Raw genomic sequence first — 18,095 nt, forward strand, 5'->3', positions numbered from 1 at the left:
ATTTATCAATCTCAGTCTTGAATATGTTCAAGGACCGAGCATTCACAGTCTTCTGGGCTAGAGAATTCCATAAATTCACTACCATCTGAGTGAAGAAGTGTTTCCTCAACTCTGTTCGAGAAGGCTGACCCTTAGTCTTAAGACTGTGACCCCTAGTTCTAGATTCTCCTTCTAGGGGAAACAGTCTCACACTGACTACTCTGTCAATCCCCATGAGAATCTTATAGGTTTCTATAAGATGACCCCTAATTCTTCTATATTCTAGAGAATATAGGCCTAGTTTACTCAACCTATCCTCATAGGTCAAACCTCTCATCCCAGGAAATAACCTAGTGAATCTACGCTGCACCCCCTCTAAGGCGAGTACGTCCTTTCTTAAATAAGGAGACCAAAACTGCACACAATATTCTAGGTGCGGTCTCACCAAGGCCTTATACAGTTGCAGCAAGACTTCCCAACTCTTGTATTCTAACCTTTTGCAATAAACCCAACATGGCATTAGCCTTCCTAGTTGGTTGCTGTACCTGCAAACTAACTTTTTGTGACTGGCATACAAGAACACCCAAATCCCTCTGAACACTACCACTATCTAGTCTCTGCCCCTCTCGAAAATAATCTGATTTTCTGTTTTTACTACCTGGATGAATAACTTCACACTTCCCCACATTATATTCCATCTGCCACCTTCTTGCCTACTCAACTAGCCTATCTATATCCCTTTGCAATCTTTTTGTGTCATCTTCAGAGCTTACTCTCCCACCTAGCTTAGTATCATCCGCGAATTTAGATATTTTAAGTTTTATGTCATCGTCTAGATCATTGATATAGAATGTAAATAGTTGAGGCCCAAGCACTGATCCTTGTGGCACTCCACTAGTCACATCCTGCCAATCTGAGAAGGACCCGTTTATCCGTACTCTCTGTTTTCTTCCCGTTAGCCACTCTTCGATCCATGCTAATATATTGCCTTTAATTCCACAGGCCCTAATCTTGTGTAGCAGCCTTTTATGTGGCACCTTGTCGAATGCCTTCTGAAAATCTAAATAAGCTACACTTACTGGTTTCCCCCTATCTAACCTGCTAGTTACATCCTCAAAAAACTGTAAAAGATTTGTTAAGCGTGGCTCCCCTTTGATAAAGCCATGTTGACTCTGCCTAATTATGTTGTGGTCTTCTAAGTACCCCACTACGATGTCCCTAATTAAGGATTCTTGAATTTTCCGTACCATCGATGTCAGACTGACTGGTCTACAGTTCCCCATCTTCTCTCTCCCACGCTTCTTAAATAGTGGTGTTACGTTTGCGATCTTCCAATCAATGGGAACCGTTCCAGAATCCAGAGAATTTTGGAAGATCAAACACAAGGTCTCCACTATCTCAGCAGCCACCTCATTAAAACCCTAGGATGCAGGCCATCAGGTCCAGCGGATTTGTCATTTTTCAATCCCAACAGTATCCCAGTACTAACTATTTGCTGATGTTAATTTCCCTAAATTGCTCACTAACATTAGCTTCTTGGTTACCCTCTATTTTTGGTAAGTTTTCAGTATCTTCTATGGTTCATAGAACGTTCTGCAGTTTTATCCCGAGGAAATCATTAATATTAGTTATCAATATTAATATCAGGCAAGGGTATCAAGAGATGGGCCTTATCGGATTCAATTTGCCATGAATTACTCTCATGGATAATGCACTATCTCTCATTAGCGTCGGGTCTGAATCGCAAGAGGAACCTCGAGAGTTTGGAACTTTTCTGCTCCGCATCCAATGGAGACGCACAGAGAATCTGTAACCGAATGGAATACGAGCCTTAATTATTTACAGAAACAAAATGAGAGGGGCGCAAATCCAGTCATGTTTAATGGAGCTGACGGTCAGAGAAACAATTCCTGACACTCGTACCGTAAATTATTTATTGCGATAAAGAATTCCTGAGATGCATTTGGACACCAGCCAAATTTTACTTTATCACCCAAGCAGTTAACCGGATTCCCCTTTTGTGCTTTTAATGTTCACGTTGAAAAAGTGTTTTGTGGGATAAAAACTGGTCCAAGTATCATCCACCACACAGAAGCTAACACAACAGCCTAACCTACTGTATTTTCTTTCAGCTTAAATACCATGAAGACCACAAGAAAAGTAACGGTAAATGGAGTCAAACTCCTTGCTATGATGTGGCTGTCGCCAAAATGAATTCTGACAATTTGAGCGCAGTAAGTATGTTTATTAATAATAATAATAACAAATAAAAACAGAAATCGCAGGGAGAACCCTCAGCAGGTCAGGCAGCATCTATGGAGAGAAGAAAGTAAATTAACGTTTCAGGTCGACGAGCTTTAACTCAATAATGATAACAATCTTTGAAATGGCAGCCCTGTCACAGTTGATTGCTGTTAAGTGTAGTGACTAGGTACTGAAGGCAGTTGGAGGTGCATTTGCATTTATGTAAACGCTTTGGTGGGGTGGGGGAAAAATTCACAAAGGTGAAACCTTCATGAAATGCATTTCACGTTCAACATCTCAGAGTGCTTCACAGTATACACTGTAAAGTGTAGTTTGTAGCCAAACTGAAATTGGGAATTAGGGGTCAATAAGGCACACAGAGAATATATAATAAAGTAGGGAAATTGGATTAAAAGTTCTACAATAAATTGGCAGGCCAGGTCTAACAGACCGAATAACCTCCTCTTGATCCTATAAATGGAAATAGAGAAACACTAGGTTTCTTCATCTTCTGTTCCTCAGGGTTTAAGGGCATCAAATTCATTCAAGTGAGTGAGACATGAGTCTGGAAGTGCCGGGGTATGGTTTATACTCTGTTCGGCAGCCGTGTTAACGATTTTGTTACAAGTTCGGATTTCCCATTGTCAGTGCGTGATAACAAATTCCTTACGGCTAACAAACAGTTCATGTTAAACCTAATGGACTGGTGTTAACCCTGATATATCAGTAAGCAAACAACAACAACTTGCATTTATATAGTGCCGTTCATGCAGGGCGGGGTCTCAGAGCGCTTGACAGTTGCAGAGCACGATGCTGAGTCAGGGGGAGGGGGGGGTGGCGACGGTAGACACGTTCAAAGGGGAAGGGCTTCAGACATGACCTGAAGATGGGGAAGGAAGGGGCAAGGCGGAGGGGTAGAGGAAGAGTATTCCAGAGTTTCGGGGCGTAGTGGCTGAAAGCATGACCACCGATGATGGAACGGAGGGCACGAGGGGCATGCATGAGGCCGGAGCCAGTCGAGCGGAGGCAGCAGATGGTTGGGGAGTAAGCAGGTTGGAGGGGTAGGCAGGTGCCAGGGTATGAAAGGATTTGAGGACGAAAAGATGCGTGAAAGGGCTGTACGAGATGCTATTGGTACTTCTCTGTGGACAATGCAAGGAGTAGACCACATAGATTCAGAAGGGAAGGATCATGCCATCAGTGAAGATGGTTTACACGTGTGGATCTCTCAGTCTGGTTTGGCTGCTCGTGCAGGGGGATGGGTTTCCGCGTGTGTCAGACGCCAGTCCTGACCAAAAGAGATAAAGAGAAACAATCTTAAACTGCTGTCGGCCCCAAAAATAAAAAAACGCATTTTCTTTTTTCTCCATCATCTTAGAAAAAATATCAGGCGGCTTATGAGGACATGAAAGACCAACTTTATTTCATGCAAACGGATACTCCTGAATATAGGGCCAATAAGAATGCCAGAAATGCAGCCAGCTCGGTAAGTGAGACCCGAAGTGTTCGAGTCCCTCTCTCTTTCTTGGCTGTTTTTGAAATGAATTATTTCACTTGAGCCGTGATAAAATAATAATAATAGTAATCCTTGCATTTGATATAGCGCATTATCATATTGCTGAAATGTTTCAGAGCCCTTCATAGAATATACCTCAAAATGAATTGATTGTATATTTTATGGGAGTAACACAGCAGCCAATTGCGCACAGCAGCGTCTCACAAACAGCTGTGGAATTGAGTGACCAATGTTTTTTTGAGAGAGATTGTTACCACCGGAAAGTGATCCCCCAATCAATTAAGAACTGTGTTCTGAGCTACTGCCGGATAAACAGAGGCGCGTGAAGTAAGGAAACTTGCATAAGGTTTCGCCTCAGCCGGGAGTCAAACCCGGGTTCTCTCACTCTGCTATAGGACTCCACAGAAGCCTTAAAGCTCCGCTGATTATATACATTTTGGGTTGTTTAGGTAAAGTACAGGGCGGACTATGAGAAGAACAAAGACAAGACCGACTACAACACCCTTCCCGCTACGGAAAATCCTCTTCTTCAACGGTTGAAATCGGCTGGACAAGCATTGAGCGATGTAAGTAGCGTCCACCCTCCACATCCCCCTCTCTATTATAAACAGAGAGGTCGTTGGGAACCCGGAGCAGGTCAGGCAGCATCTCTGCAGAGAGGAAAATTAGTTAACGTTTCAGGTCAATGACCTTTCGGCAGAACTGGGGGATGTTGGAGAGAGACCCCTCTCTCTATATTTTGTTGAAATAAAATTCATTGAAACCTTGGAAAAAATGTGAAGCTTCTCCTCTCCCCATTCCCACCCTCCCACCCCGGTCAGTATTCGCAACAATACGTTTGCACAGTTTTTAAAAGATCTTTTAATAATCCGACACACAAATAGTCTTTGACCAGGTGTGTCTGAAAGGGTGGTGGAAGCAGATTCGATTGTAGTTTTCAAAAGGGGATTGGATAGGTATTTGAAAAGAAAAAATTTGCAGGGCTCCAGGATAAGAGCGGGGGAGTGAGTTAAGTGGGTCTAGTTGGTAGCTCTTTCAAAGAACCGGCACAGGCACAATAGGCCGAATGGCCTCCTTCTGCGCTGTACTATTCTATGATTGCATTCTGAGAGTCTCACAGTGGTTTCTTTTTCTTTCTACAGAAACTTTACAAGAGTGACTATGAGAAAGCTCGGGGCAAGAGCATCAACTACTGCGACACTCCCAAGTTCCAACTTGACAAAGTATTGAGCAATTTCACTGATGTAAGTGATTATTATTGGTGTTTATTGATTGTTTATTGAATGGTCGCGGGGTTTGTCGGTCCACAGCGCTGCTCGAAGCATTGACGTTAACATTCGGCCTTTCCCCGTTTCAGAAAAATTACAAACAGAACTACATGGATAAAATAAGGGGGCACTACATTGGAAGCTATGAGGATCCATACATGCTTCATTGCATGAAGGTTGAACAGATGAAAAGTAATGTAAGTGGGCGCCGAAAAAATCCTATTTCAGAAACCATCGCGACTCGGTCAATGGTGCATCAACTCACTCCAACAGCCTGCTCCACATCCCCACCCTTTGGAACTCCATCCCACAGTCCCTCCACCTCGCTCCCTCCCTTGCCTCCTTCAAGGCACGTCTCAAGACCCTCCTCTTCCACTGCTCCTTCGATTGCCCTCCTACCTCCTACCCCTACCTTCCCTGCCCTCCACCCCTCCTGATCCTAACTCCCCCCCCATCTCGAGTCCAAATACCTGATTGTCCAGCGACTTGGGATGTCCTCCCGACGTGAAAGTCACCATACAAATGTAATTTGTTGTTGTTGGAATTCACCCTAGTCTTAGCCGGTCAGACCACTGTGTCTTACATTTCAAGATCACAGAACATTCTTGAATTCAGTCTTAATTTGGAAATCAAGATTTTTTTTAATGAATTCAGGAGAAAACTGCTTACGAATAATTTTTTTAACCTCGTGATTATAACCTAATAAACACAGTGTTTGTTAGCTTCAGGCCACACCTAATCGCTATATACTCCGATAGTGTAAATCCCTCCACGTCCTAGAACTTCCCTATCTCTCTGACCTGTTCACATCTCACTCCTCGCCCCCCCACTGGTTCAGCTACCAGTCGCCTGCTCCAACTCCACAACCCTTCCCTCCCTCCTACTCCACGGCACCATCAATATCCAAGCTTCCACTCACTACACCCCTATCCTCTGGAACTCCCTGTCTCTACCTTCTGCCTCGCTCCCTTTCTATCAGTCTTTTTATCCCCCCCTTAAAACCTACCTCTTTCACTGCACCTATGGTCACCTCCACACCTCCCTTCTCTCTCGCTCGGCATTCAACCCTGCCATTTGAGGCGCTCTGAGACCTGTGAAGATGCAACTCGTGCAACGCAAGTTGTTGTTTGCTGTCGTTGTGCTGCTTGTAAGCTTGGATCCCTATCCAGTTCTCTTTTGAAGAAGATAACTGAAGCAGAAACAGCACACACACTCTCTCTCTCTCTTTGTTGTTTCAGAAAAATTACAAAGCAGATTACGAACTGGACAAAACATGCTGCTACTTCCCTCAAACTGTTACTCCAGAGTACGAAGCGATGAAGCACTCTTACCAATGCAAAGACGTGAGTAGCCAAAAATGTCCTACAGCATCTAATGCCTCCGTTGTTCTGCTCAGCTCATGAATTCTCCAGCGGTTACTCCAACACACACTCGGGGGTCCCCAAGGCTTGGTTCTCGCCGACCTGGGCTTAATACTTTCCGGAATTAGGTAAGCAGGATGCGTCTCTCCAGGGAGAGAGAGTGCGCAATCCACTCCAACAAAGGGAATCTCTGGGATTTCCACGTGAAGGTGGGAAGTCTGAAATTCCACCAGTCTTAGCCTGTAATCTCAAGTTTTTCTCTTGGATTTTAAGATATCAGATGCCCAGGACCACAGGGGTCACGTTTGCAGGGTTTCAAATCTTGGCAAGTTGATGAATTCACTTTGAACTTCGAAGTTTGGTTTCTTAAAAGACCTTACGGAAAGCTGGCTTGAAAATAAATTTAAAAAAAGCCTGTTATTCAGAATTTGCCAAATTCTGGACCCCCTGAACCGCTACATGAAAGAGAATAATTCTAGACTCGGATGAAATTAATCCCCCTGTGAATGGTAAATATATTTATTGATAATACTATGAGGGGAAGCATGGCACCACCTAGAGTAGGAAAGATAAATAGCATCTGACTTAATGTTTCAATGACAGGTCTCATGCAGAGTTTCTGATAGTTTGGTCTGCAATACTTCAGGGATGACACATTGACCAGCCTGTAGGGACACATCAATCACTGGGGCCAGGGACTCTTCCCACTCCGCTCCTGTTAACTCTACAAACCAAGGCCCTAATGGGTAGGGTGGTCCTATCTGGAACAGCAGCGAGAAGCATGCTTGCCAGGCAATGCTCACAGTAGCCAGCTACACAGTGGTTTTAACTGCTTAGACTCTAGCAGTTACCCCAACAGACACTTTGAGGTCCCCAAGCCTTGGCTCTTGCCAACCTGTGCCTAATACTTTCTGGGATGAGGTAAGCAGGATGCAACGCTTTGCCGAGAGAGTGCGCAATCAATTCCGAACACACAAATTTCCATGGGCAGGTGGGATGCATGGAATACTCAGTTTGATTTGGATACTCTTAAGCGTGGTGATGGGTTTCCACATAAGTCTGACATCACCATACCTAAGAGTATCCAAGTATCTTAAGATACCCCCCCTACCACCCCAAAAAAAAACACAGCAAAATTAAGAAGAATGTTGGAACAAAATAGTGTGTGTGAATCCTTGGAGAAGCGCATTCATTTAACAATTTCCTTTCCAATTCCAGCATGTCTACAGGTCCCATCCTGACACGATCAAGTTCACCCAAGTCACTGACACTCCAGTAATGGTGCAAGCCCAGATCAATGCTAAGCAGCTGAGTGATGTAAGTGCCCGTGAACCTTCCAGGGTATCTAGAGATGCAGTTAGTGACCTACTCGTGATCGACCTTCTCTGGGAAACCTCGACGTTACATTCTACTGGGGATCGTGATTGGCCATATTTTGATCATAGTTTTACAACTAAAACGGCAATCACGTTTTGCTGTCACTCATTCCGCTCGCTTCCCATGAAGCCCAAGATCCAGCTAGTTTGCTTTCCACCATCCTGGCAGTTGCTTGACATGTTGTGTCCTAAACTCTGTACTTTATCCCGAGATATTATATCCTAAGAGAAATCTATCAAATTTGTTCTTGAAAGAATCCACACTTTTTGCTTCCACCGTCTCCCTAGGGGAGTCTATTAAACACGTTTAGTACTCGCTCGCTCAATAATGTTTCCGCAGATTTGTTCTGTATTTACTCCCCTACGCTCCCCCCTCGATGCCCACTCTGTGCTATCTCTCCCTCTGCTCCCCCCCACCCCCGCTCAGGATTTCCTCGAACCTGAACCCCAAGCCAAACAGATAGAGAGCGAATATTCAGCTTGTGGCTATTTAAGGTCAAACAGAGCTGTGCGAGTGAAACTCACAGTGTTCGAAAGCACCAGTTCCTGGCAATGCTGACCTGCAAATCGATTAAATGATGAGCCACAGTCTAGAGAAACCCATGAATGTCCAGTAATTCAGGCCGTTTAGGTCAGTCACAATATTGGCACTCGTATATGGAGTCAGTTCAACCCGATGGCCTTGTTTGAACGCAAAGGTTTTCTGATGTAGCTCACACTTATGTTGATTATTTGAAGTCTTGCATCATATTGGTTGACAAGCGAGAGGATCTGGGTTCGATTCCCAGGCAGAGTGAAACCTTAGGCAAGGTTTCCTTACTTCACATACCTCTGTTTACCCAGCAGTAAGTCGGAAGCCGGTTGGTTAGTTGATTGGCGGATCATTTTCCGTGGGCAATAAGCCCTTTTTAAAAATTTTTTAAAGAATAATTAGGTCATTCAATCCTCAACTGTTTGTGGGACATTGCAATTAGCTGCCATGTTTCGCCCACAAAATACAGTCAATCCACTTTACAGTGTATCCCGTGAAGTGCTAAGACATCTCAATGACGTGATAAGGCAGATTTCAAATGCGAGGATATTATTAGTATCAATAAATTGCAGCAATGCATATACAAGTATGTATCTCTTGTTTGAAACCACTTGAGCTCCACCATCTCTTGCTTCTAACGCCCTCCTTTCTTCCAGCTGAACTACAAAGCAGCTTACGAGAAGGGAAAATTCAAATGCAATGTCCCCCCCGACGATCCTTTCTTCATCCAGTCACGTGTGAATGCCTACAACCTGAGCAACGTAAGTGCTTGGGCTCTTCCTCAGGTCCCTCCCTCCCTCCCTCCCTCCCTCGCTTCCCCTTTTCCCGTAGAATAAAGTCTCAGAGGGCTTTAGAGTACTGAGCAAGGGTGAAGGTGGGAAGGTGGGAATGGGGAAGTGACCATAGGGACATCGAAGAGGTGGGTTTCAAGGCAGAACTTGAAGATGGATAGCGAGAGGGTGAGGCACAAGGGGTGGAGGGAGTCAGTTCTATTTCCAGCGGTGAGGCCCATAATTCTGGAGTCCTGTAGATTAGTGGTTAGAGCACTCGCCTCGCAGGCGAGAGGAATTTCCCGTGGAGGGCGAAACCTTAGGCAAGTTTCCTTACTCCACATGCCTCTGCTTACCTAGCAGTCAATAGGAGCCCAGTTGTCAGTCGATTGGAGGATCGCTTTTCCTGGGGTAATAAATTCTTTTTTTTAAAAAAAATAATAACTCAATCCACAAGTGTCTGTGGGACGCTGCTGTGCACAATTGGCCGCCGTGTTTCGCCTGCAAAATATACAAGTCAACTCTCTTCACAGTGTATTGTGTGAAGCACTCTGAGACGTCTCGACGATGTAGTAAGGCGCTATATCAATTGCAAGGATTACTGTTATTAAGAATCCACTGTGATTAGTTACCTCCTCACACTCAGGGCAGGTGCAGGAAAGTTCAACCCCACAGTGACCCATTTGAGAACAGACACTGACTGTTGAGGATATCTGAGTTACAGAACTGAATTCCTCTACCCTGTGGCACAGTTAAAGTAGACCGGAGCCAATACACCACACAGTCACCTTTTGTTATCTCCCAACACAGTTACCTTGAGGCTGCTTGATAGCATTTAGCTTGATGTTAGGGAGGTATAATTAACCCTTGTGCTCCTGGGCCAGGGAAGGTAATATCCGCCGGTGTTAGAGGGCATATAGTAATTTGGTCACTCAATCCACGGCTGTTTGTGGGACGCTGCTGTGCGCAATTGGCTGCCGCGTTTCGCCCGCAAAATATACAGTCAATTCACTTTACAGTTTTATTCTGTGAAGTGTTTTGAGACGTCTCAATCATGACATGATAAGGCGCTATATCGATCGAAAGGATTATTCTTATTATTTAAGTGTTACCCCGTCCCACCCCTCCCAGCAGGAAGCAATGTCTTCAGGAGTGTAGGAAGGGAGAAGAATGGGGTGAGCAAAACGACAACAACTTGCATTTATATAGCGCCCTTCACAAGGGCCAGTGTCTCGGAGCGCTTAACAGTGGCAGAGCCTGATACTGAGCTGGGGGGAACAAGGAGGTGACCTTAAGCATGGTCGAAGAGGAAGGTTTTCAGTTGCGATCTGAATGGAGGAAGGAGGGGGAAAGGTGGAGGGATTGGGGAGTGGGGGGGAGAGTTCCAAAGCTTCGGGGTGTAGTGGCTGATAGCACTGCCGCCGATTGTGAAGCGGAGGTGGGTGAGGACAAGCAGGAGGTGGGAGCCAGCCAATCGGAGACGGCAGGTAGTCAAGTGGGGAAAAAGCAGGACAGAAAGGTAAGGAGGTGCCAGGGGGTGAAGGGGTTTGGAGACGAGTTGATTATTGTAAAGAATAAATCCAAATGCATTTATGCGCCGCAGTGTTTTGGTTCTCACTACATTCCTCCTCTCGGTTACTAGAATTGTTACAAGGACAGCTGGGAGAAAGCCAAAGCCAAGCACTGTGATATCAGACTGGATGCTGTCCCTCTGATTGCAGCCAAAGCACAGAGTATTATCTCAAGCAATGTGAGTATTTCTTGACTGAGACGCGGAGTAAACAAGATGTTTACTAACCTCGTTGGGGGGATGGGTGGGTTGGGGGGAGGTGGGGAAGAGGCGGTTGCGGAGTCTTCTTGGAGCTGAACTGCCTCCAAGGTGACGCATTTGGCAAAGGGAATATCAGATCGAGTCAGTCCTCTGTGGTGGTCTTGTCATTCCTGCTTATAAGACGAGTGGTCTGTGGAACTCCAGGGTACAGCTGAGCAGGGATCGTCAGCCTGGCTCGTCATCAGGATTTGCAGAGGGACTGGGGGCAAAGATTTGTCGCTCGCAACTCCTGTTAAAGGTAGGCCAGGTGTTCTGGAAGGTTGAGATCAAATGGGCCGAAGGGCCTTCTTCAACCCAAATTGACCTTGCGGTCTTGTGAACACTCTCAATGCAGAGCGGTCCAAACTTTTGAGAAACATAACATTTATGGGTTATAGAGGGAGCGGCGGGCCAGGTGAAGTGGAGGGAGGGGGTGAAATCGGCCCGCGGGCTGCTCTAATGAGTTGCTGAAATTGCCCTCCCTGTTCTTAGTAACGACAGCCGTGCTTCCCTTTCAGGTCAAGTACAAAAAAGACTACGAAAAATCCCGCGGGAAACACGTCGGAGCTCGGAGCATAGAGGACGACCCCAAGATCTTACACTCTGTGCACGTGGCTAAGATGCAGAGCGAGGTGAGTCACGTGCTCGGGACAACACTGTGTTGCGCTCAGCAGGAGGGTCGTGGTGAGATAGAGGCTGGGTTCCCCTGCACTGTATTGGGTGTGAAGAATGTCACTTCCAACACAGTGCTGGGGCAAGCGTTGCATTGTCAGAGGTGCTGTCCTTTGAGTGAGATGTTAAACCGAGGTCCCGTCGGCGCCCTGTTCGGGTGGACGTCAAAGATTGCGTGATGTCCTCCTGACCTGCAAGGCGGTATACTGAATGCAAGAATTATTATTTCATTGGATTATTACGGTCACTACTTCACTTGGAGGGAAAGTTTCATTCAGAGTCAATAGCAAATCCCGAAAACAAGACGCATTTCCTATTTTCTGTTTTCAGCGCGAGTACAAAAAGGAATACGAGAAGACAAAGACCAAGTATCACTCCCCGCTCGACATGATCCAGGTCTCGCATGCCAAAAAGTCTCAGGACATTGCCAGCAACCTGGGCTACAAACAGCAGAGAAATCGTTACTTTTTGCCTCCCGACAGCTTGTCTTTGGAACTGGCAAAGAAGGCCTATGGTCTACAGAGTGACGTGAGTGCAGAGTTTAACCATTTCCTAGACTAGAGAGGCTGGGATTATTCTCCTTAAGAGCCGAAAAGGTTAAGGGGAGATTCCATCTTGTTATTGTCGTTGTTAATAGAGGTGTTCCAAATTATGAAGGGTTTTGACAGAGCAAATAAGGAGAAAGTGTTTCCCCTGGCGGATGGGTTGGTAACCAGAGGAAACATAGGAACAGGAGTAGGCCATTCAGCCCTTCGAGCCTATTCCGCCATTTAATTAAATGACTGTACCACAACTAATCCTTTCAATTTCCCGCTTTCTCCCCTTATCCCTTAAACCCTGACCTTCCAAAAATCTATCAACCTCACTCTTGAAGTGTCCACGGCCTTTTGGGGGAGAGAATTCCAGATTTCTACCACCCTTTGATGGAAAAAAATGCTTTCTGGTTTCACTCTTAAATGGCCTGGTTGTATTTTTAAGACTATTCCCCCTTGTTTTGGAGATTTAAGATAATTGGCAAAAGAGCCAGAGGGTAGACGAGGAGAGTTTGTTTTTTACCGAGAGAGTTATGGTCTGGAATGCACTGCCTTAAAGGGTGGTGGGAGCAGATTCGATAACAGCTTTCGAAAGGGAGTTCGATGGGTATTTAAACATTTGCAGGGCTATGGAGTAAGAGTGGGGGGAGTAGGACTAGATGGTAGCTCTTTCAAAGAGCCGACACTGGCACGGTGGACCGAATGGCCTCCTTCTGTGCTGTAAGATTCTATGAATCCATGGGCAGCTCGATTCATCTTTATTATTATAATTAATATTATCATTATTATCTGTCGCAAGTGGCTGCACCACCAAAAGAACAATAGATTGCTTAAACGCCCTCCCACGGACCATGAATGGTGTAAACACTCGAGATATTCACAATCTAATGTAAATTCATGTTTTTGCAAAGAATAACCTTATTGAAGGTTCTGATCCATAGCTTGCATATGTACCGCAGTGCTACAGTGTTGAATTTCACGAGCCCTTACCCCATTAACTGTTAATTTTTTTAATTTTATCAATTTTATTTACAAAATTGTATTTTGTATTTAATTGTATTTACAATTAATACCTGTATTAAATACTTCTAATTAATTGATTTATTGATTACTTAATTTAGTAAACGGTGAATAGCATTTTTTTAATATCTATGTATGCATTTCTACTTGTTGACAGATTGAATATAAATCCGAATATAATCAAGGGCAAAAGGGGACTGGCTGGATTCCTTTTGGCTCTGTGGATGTTGAAAAAGCCAAGAGAGGAATGGAGATCCTTAATGAAGTAAGTCACAGTGGTACAGGACAGCAATTCAAGCATTTGATTGATACTTAGTACTGGGAGCAACGATTCTTTCCATTTCCTATACCCTCCTGGATCAGGTGAGCAGGTTGCCTCTCTCCAGGTTTGGGCAGGTGGGGGGAGAGTGTGCATTCCATTCCAGACACGGGGAAATTTCCTTCGGGGAGAAGGTAACCAGGGATCGAACAGACTCTGTGGAGCTGTACCTGGATGTTATCCAACACTCTGTGGATAGTTGACCAGTTTGCCTGACTCACCAGCTAGAATTGGAAGATTAGACGTGACCCGGACAGATCCTGCATGGGCTGGCAATGCATTACATTTAGTCTTTTTTTTATTAGCTTCAAGTCTTTATGAAGAGCTCTGCGACACATAGCAATTTCCCTTGGCTCTTGCCAACCTGCGCCTAATACTTTCCGGGATTAGGTAAACAGGATGCGCCCTCCAGGGAGAGAGAGAGAGAGAGAGAGAGAGAGTGCGCATTCCATTCCAAAGATCTATCCCTGGAATTTCCATGTGTAGTTCGGATGCGTGGAAATCTCCGTTTGGTTTGGATACTCTTTAAAGCCATGATGATGGGTTTACCACAAAATATGTGTCAGACACCAGGTTTACCAAAAACAAAGGGCTACAAAGGGTCATTCTGCCCTGCTAATTCACTGTAGAAGTAAAATTCCAGGTGAATGGAAGATGAGCTAGTAGCCTATACCGGGATTATACTGAGGGTTTTTACACTGGGGAAAACAAAGTACGCCGTGAACTAAGATGGATCAGGATAATCCCAAACTGAACCTGCTGTTGGGTGGCATTAAGTAGATGGTCTTGGCACAACATTGGTTCACATTGTGCAGTACAGGATCTTTATTTAATTATGAAATATTAACTCCTGTGTTTAAAGATTATCCACAATTCTTTTTGAAAGGCCCCCGAACCAACTCTGTGTTAGCAACCAGCCTTGGCAAACCATTCCATTAAAGTGTATAAGTAGGCGTATGACGTAGTCTAACCTCTTTGGGACCCCACCGGCATTAAGGGTGCTATATAAATGTTAGCTCTACTGTACAGAGGGCAATGCCATTCGTTAATTTCGCTAAATAAGAGTCTTTGTTTGCAAATCCGTAACAGAAAAAATACCGCCAACCTCCAGACACCATCAAATTTACGTCAATTGATGACTCGCCAGAGGTGGTCCTGGCGAAAATTAACCAGCAACAGAGGAGTGACGTAAGTACACCGTCCACAGGTCAAGACACACTGTTCCTCGGCTCAGATTCTAAGAAAAGATAAATGTAGGTGTTTAAACTGTACCGTTTGCAATCAGACAACATTTGCAACTGAATTGATTTTTCTAGGAATTGTAACTTTTCTAGTAGAGGCCTGAAATCCTGCCTTAGCCTGATCTTAGCCTCTAAGATCATTTGGTCTTTAAAACAGAAGGTGGCACTTGTCAACATTGTTGATGACTCTTCCTTTATTCGGTCTTAATTTGTAAGATGGTTCTTCTTGACAATATTGGAAAAGGTCGGCTTCCGCAATTCAGTCGAGTTTAAGAAGACGTCCACACTTTTGAAGACAAAGTGGCCTTAAAGGCTAAGAATAACTCGAATTCCAGGCCCTAGAAACTGAAATCGTAGAAATAATAATCACTGACCTTGAATTTAAAAGGTGTATCAGTTCCTCCCCTCATGCAGCATATTGCCTCAGTTTAACTTCCAAATTAGCAAAAAAAATATCGCTATGTATTTGCTTCTTGCCTTTTTGTTTTAATGACAAAAGTCTCACAAATTGTTTCGGTTATCAGACCCCAATTATCTCTCTGTGCTTTGTGAGAACCAAGGCATTCTCATCCCCCTATCTCTTGTATTGTTTCTGTCATCTAGCTGAAATACAAAGAGAAAGGAGAGAAGATTATCCACAAGTACACCTACCCTCCAGATCTGCCGGAGTTCATCCAGGCCCGAGTCAACGCTTATAATAGCAGTAACGTAAGTACAAGCTCGATGGTCTCCAGCTGATCCGCTCAAATAGTTCGTCTTTCCACCCAAACTGACCGCCCACCATGTGATTTTCATCCCATAATTCTAAATAATCTGAGTCAACCCGTCTCAAGACCTTTCTCTTCGACCGCGCCTTCGGTCACCCTCCTTCCCCCACTCTCTCTGCCCTCCACCCATCCAGATCCCAACCCCCAGCTCAGGTTCCAAACCCCTGACTGTCCAGCGCTTTGGGATGTCCTCCCGACGTGAAAGGCGCTGTACAAATGTAATTTGTTGCTGTTGTTGAACCAAACCTGCATGTGGAGTCCTGTAGCATAGGGGTTAAGAGCACTCGTCTCGCAAGCGAGAGGACCTGGGTTCGATTCCCGGGCAGGGCAAAACGTTAGGCAAGTTTCCTTACTACACACCTCTGCTTACCTCGCATTAAGTCGATTGGCAGATCGCTCTTCTGGTTTAATAATCCCTTCAAAATAATAATAATTTGGTCAATCGATCCATGACTATTTGTGGGACACTGCTGTGCACAATTGGATGCCATGTTTCTCCCACCAAATATACAGTCAATCCATTTTACAGTATATTCTGTGATGCGCTTTGAGACATCTTGAAGACGTGATAAAACACTATCAAATGCAAGGATAATTATTATTATAATCCCTTCAGTCTTTGCTTATAGGTTAAACCACAGTTTCCTGGTATTATTTTAGCAAATCTCCTCTGCACCTTCTCATTACCCTTGACATCCTTTCTGGAGTGGGGTGATCAAAAGTATGTGACCTCTGACTGAATAGTTTGGTAAAAAGACTACTTTTCTTTGCAGAATTGCTACAAAAATGCTTGGAAAGAGGACATAGCAAAAGGATATCACCTCACCTACGATGCTATCCCAATCCTGGCTGCTAAGGCTGCCCGAAATCACGCCAGTGACGTAAGCATCCTTTCATATTTTCTGTTTTATTTACTTCTTGTTCACATGCATTTCTTTCATGTATCATTCACCCCATTCCTGATAAGCCGTCTAAAGAACTTATCAGCGGTGCCGTAGCACAGTGGTTAGCGCGCTCGCCTCGCAAGCGTGAAGACCCAGGTTTGATTCCCGGGCAGGGCGAAACCTTAGGCAAGTTTCTTTACTCCTCACGCCTCTGTTCACCGAGCAGTAAGTAGGAATCCGGTTGCTAGTCAATTGGCCGACTGCTTTCTCGGGATAATACGAATCCCCCAAAAAGGGGCTCAATCCACGACTGTTTGTGAGACACTGTTGCGCGCAATTTGCTGCTGTGATTCTCCCACACAGTACACAGTCAATCCACTTTACAATGTATTCTGTGTTTGGCAGTCCCGGGAGAAGGGAATGAGCGTTCACTATCTGGGTACCAGTAGCTCGAGGCCTTGACACCTTGCATCGGGTTGTCAAGGCACTGTACCGTCTGTCTGCTGAGTAAAACGGATGGCGATTAATATTTTCGAATTTGCCTAGCAATGGAAAATAACAGATTTAAGTTTCCTTTTCTAACTCCATCGGGTTGTAGTCCATTGCTGTTATAGATTGTTAGATCCTTTTACGGGAGTAATAATTTCTTCAAAGTAAAAATAATAATAACTTGGTCACTCAATCCTGGACTGTTTGTGGGGACACTGCTGTGCGCACTTGGCTGCTGCTTTTCGTCCACAAAATATACAATCATTTCACTTTACAGTATATTCTGTGAAGTGCTTTGAGATGGCTGGAAGAAGTGATGAGGCACTATATCAAACATAAGGATTATTATTATTATTCTCACCATTTCACAGGTGAAGTACAAACAGGCCTATGAAAAGGCCAGGGGCAAACACGTGGGCTTCCGAAGCCTGCAGGATGACCCCAAGTTGGTCCACTCCATGCATGTAGCCAAGATGCAGTCTGAGCGCGAGTACAAGAAAAACTACGAGAAGAGTAAGACCAAGTACCACACACCACTGGACATGATCAACATCACTGCTGCCAAGAAGTCCCAGGAAGTGGCCAGCAACACCAACTACAAACAGCCGATCCACAACTACACCTACCTTCCCGACGCCATGAACGTGGAGCTGTGCAAAAACATGATGAACATCCAGAGCAACGTAAGCCAATGGAACGAGCGATTTGTGAAGCTTGGCTCCTGAAAAGATGGAAGCAAAGTTAGAGGAATGTAAAGTCGGACCAATTGAGTGTTATTAGGTGATGGTCCTGTTAACCCTGCAAGCCAAAGTCCTAACGGGCAGGGTGGTCCTAGCTGGACAAGCAGCGGGATATCTTGCCACACAGTGATACCAATGGCAAGCTATATGGTTTTACCTAGTTATATTCCAGCAGTTACCCCAACGCACATTCTGGGATCCCCAAGCTTTGCCTCTTGCCAACCTGCACCTAATACTTTTCAGATTAGGTAAACAGGATGTTTCCCTCCAGGGAGAGAGAGCGCAATGCATTCCAACAATCTATCTCTGGGATTTCCACGTGTAGGTGGGATGCAGGGAATTCTTAGTCTGGTTTAGATACTCTTTAAGCATGGTGATGGGTTTCCGCACATGTTAGACACCCGGCTAAACCCCCACCCCCTCCCAAAAAGATAGAGGTCACAAAGGAATCTTTGGGAAAGTTGAGTAGATAGTGGGGATCAATTGTGGTTGACAGTGGTTGTCCAGAGCTAGTCAAGACATACAGGGTATCTCTGAGTTACTGTAATCGAGAATGTAGATCGTGTGGGTAGAA

At 44.8% G+C, this 18,095-nt stretch overlaps 1 protein-coding gene across 25 annotated transcripts in view; it reads left to right on the forward strand.

Annotated features, from left to right (window-relative positions):
- neb (nebulin) overlaps positions 1 to 18,095 on the forward strand; it is a 131,180-nt gene that overhangs the window by 14,038 nt on the left and 99,047 nt on the right. For all 25 annotated transcript variants that reach the window (XM_007896321.2, XM_007896305.2, XM_007896301.2 and 22 more), the window contains 16 exons: positions 2,112 to 2,213; positions 3,602 to 3,709; positions 4,189 to 4,305; positions 4,882 to 4,983; positions 5,097 to 5,204; positions 6,246 to 6,350; positions 7,587 to 7,685; positions 8,933 to 9,037; positions 10,689 to 10,796; positions 11,375 to 11,488; positions 11,859 to 12,056; positions 13,239 to 13,346; positions 14,490 to 14,588; positions 15,245 to 15,349; positions 16,182 to 16,289; positions 17,153 to 17,464. In XM_007896321.2, the coding sequence (XP_007894512.2) occupies positions 2,112 to 2,213; positions 3,602 to 3,709; positions 4,189 to 4,305; positions 4,882 to 4,983; positions 5,097 to 5,204; positions 6,246 to 6,350; positions 7,587 to 7,685; positions 8,933 to 9,037; positions 10,689 to 10,796; positions 11,375 to 11,488; positions 11,859 to 12,056; positions 13,239 to 13,346; positions 14,490 to 14,588; positions 15,245 to 15,349; positions 16,182 to 16,289; positions 17,153 to 17,464 (1,998 nt within the window). The remainder of the gene's footprint in view (positions 1 to 2,111; positions 2,214 to 3,601; positions 3,710 to 4,188; positions 4,306 to 4,881; positions 4,984 to 5,096; positions 5,205 to 6,245; positions 6,351 to 7,586; positions 7,686 to 8,932; positions 9,038 to 10,688; positions 10,797 to 11,374; positions 11,489 to 11,858; positions 12,057 to 13,238; positions 13,347 to 14,489; positions 14,589 to 15,244; positions 15,350 to 16,181; positions 16,290 to 17,152; positions 17,465 to 18,095) is intronic.

The sequence above is a fragment of the Callorhinchus milii genome, unplaced genomic scaffold, assembly GCF_018977255.1.
Source record: "Callorhinchus milii isolate IMCB2004 unplaced genomic scaffold, IMCB_Cmil_1.0 Scaffold6, whole genome shotgun sequence".
NCBI classification, from domain to species: domain Eukaryota; kingdom Metazoa; phylum Chordata; class Chondrichthyes; order Chimaeriformes; family Callorhinchidae; genus Callorhinchus; species Callorhinchus milii.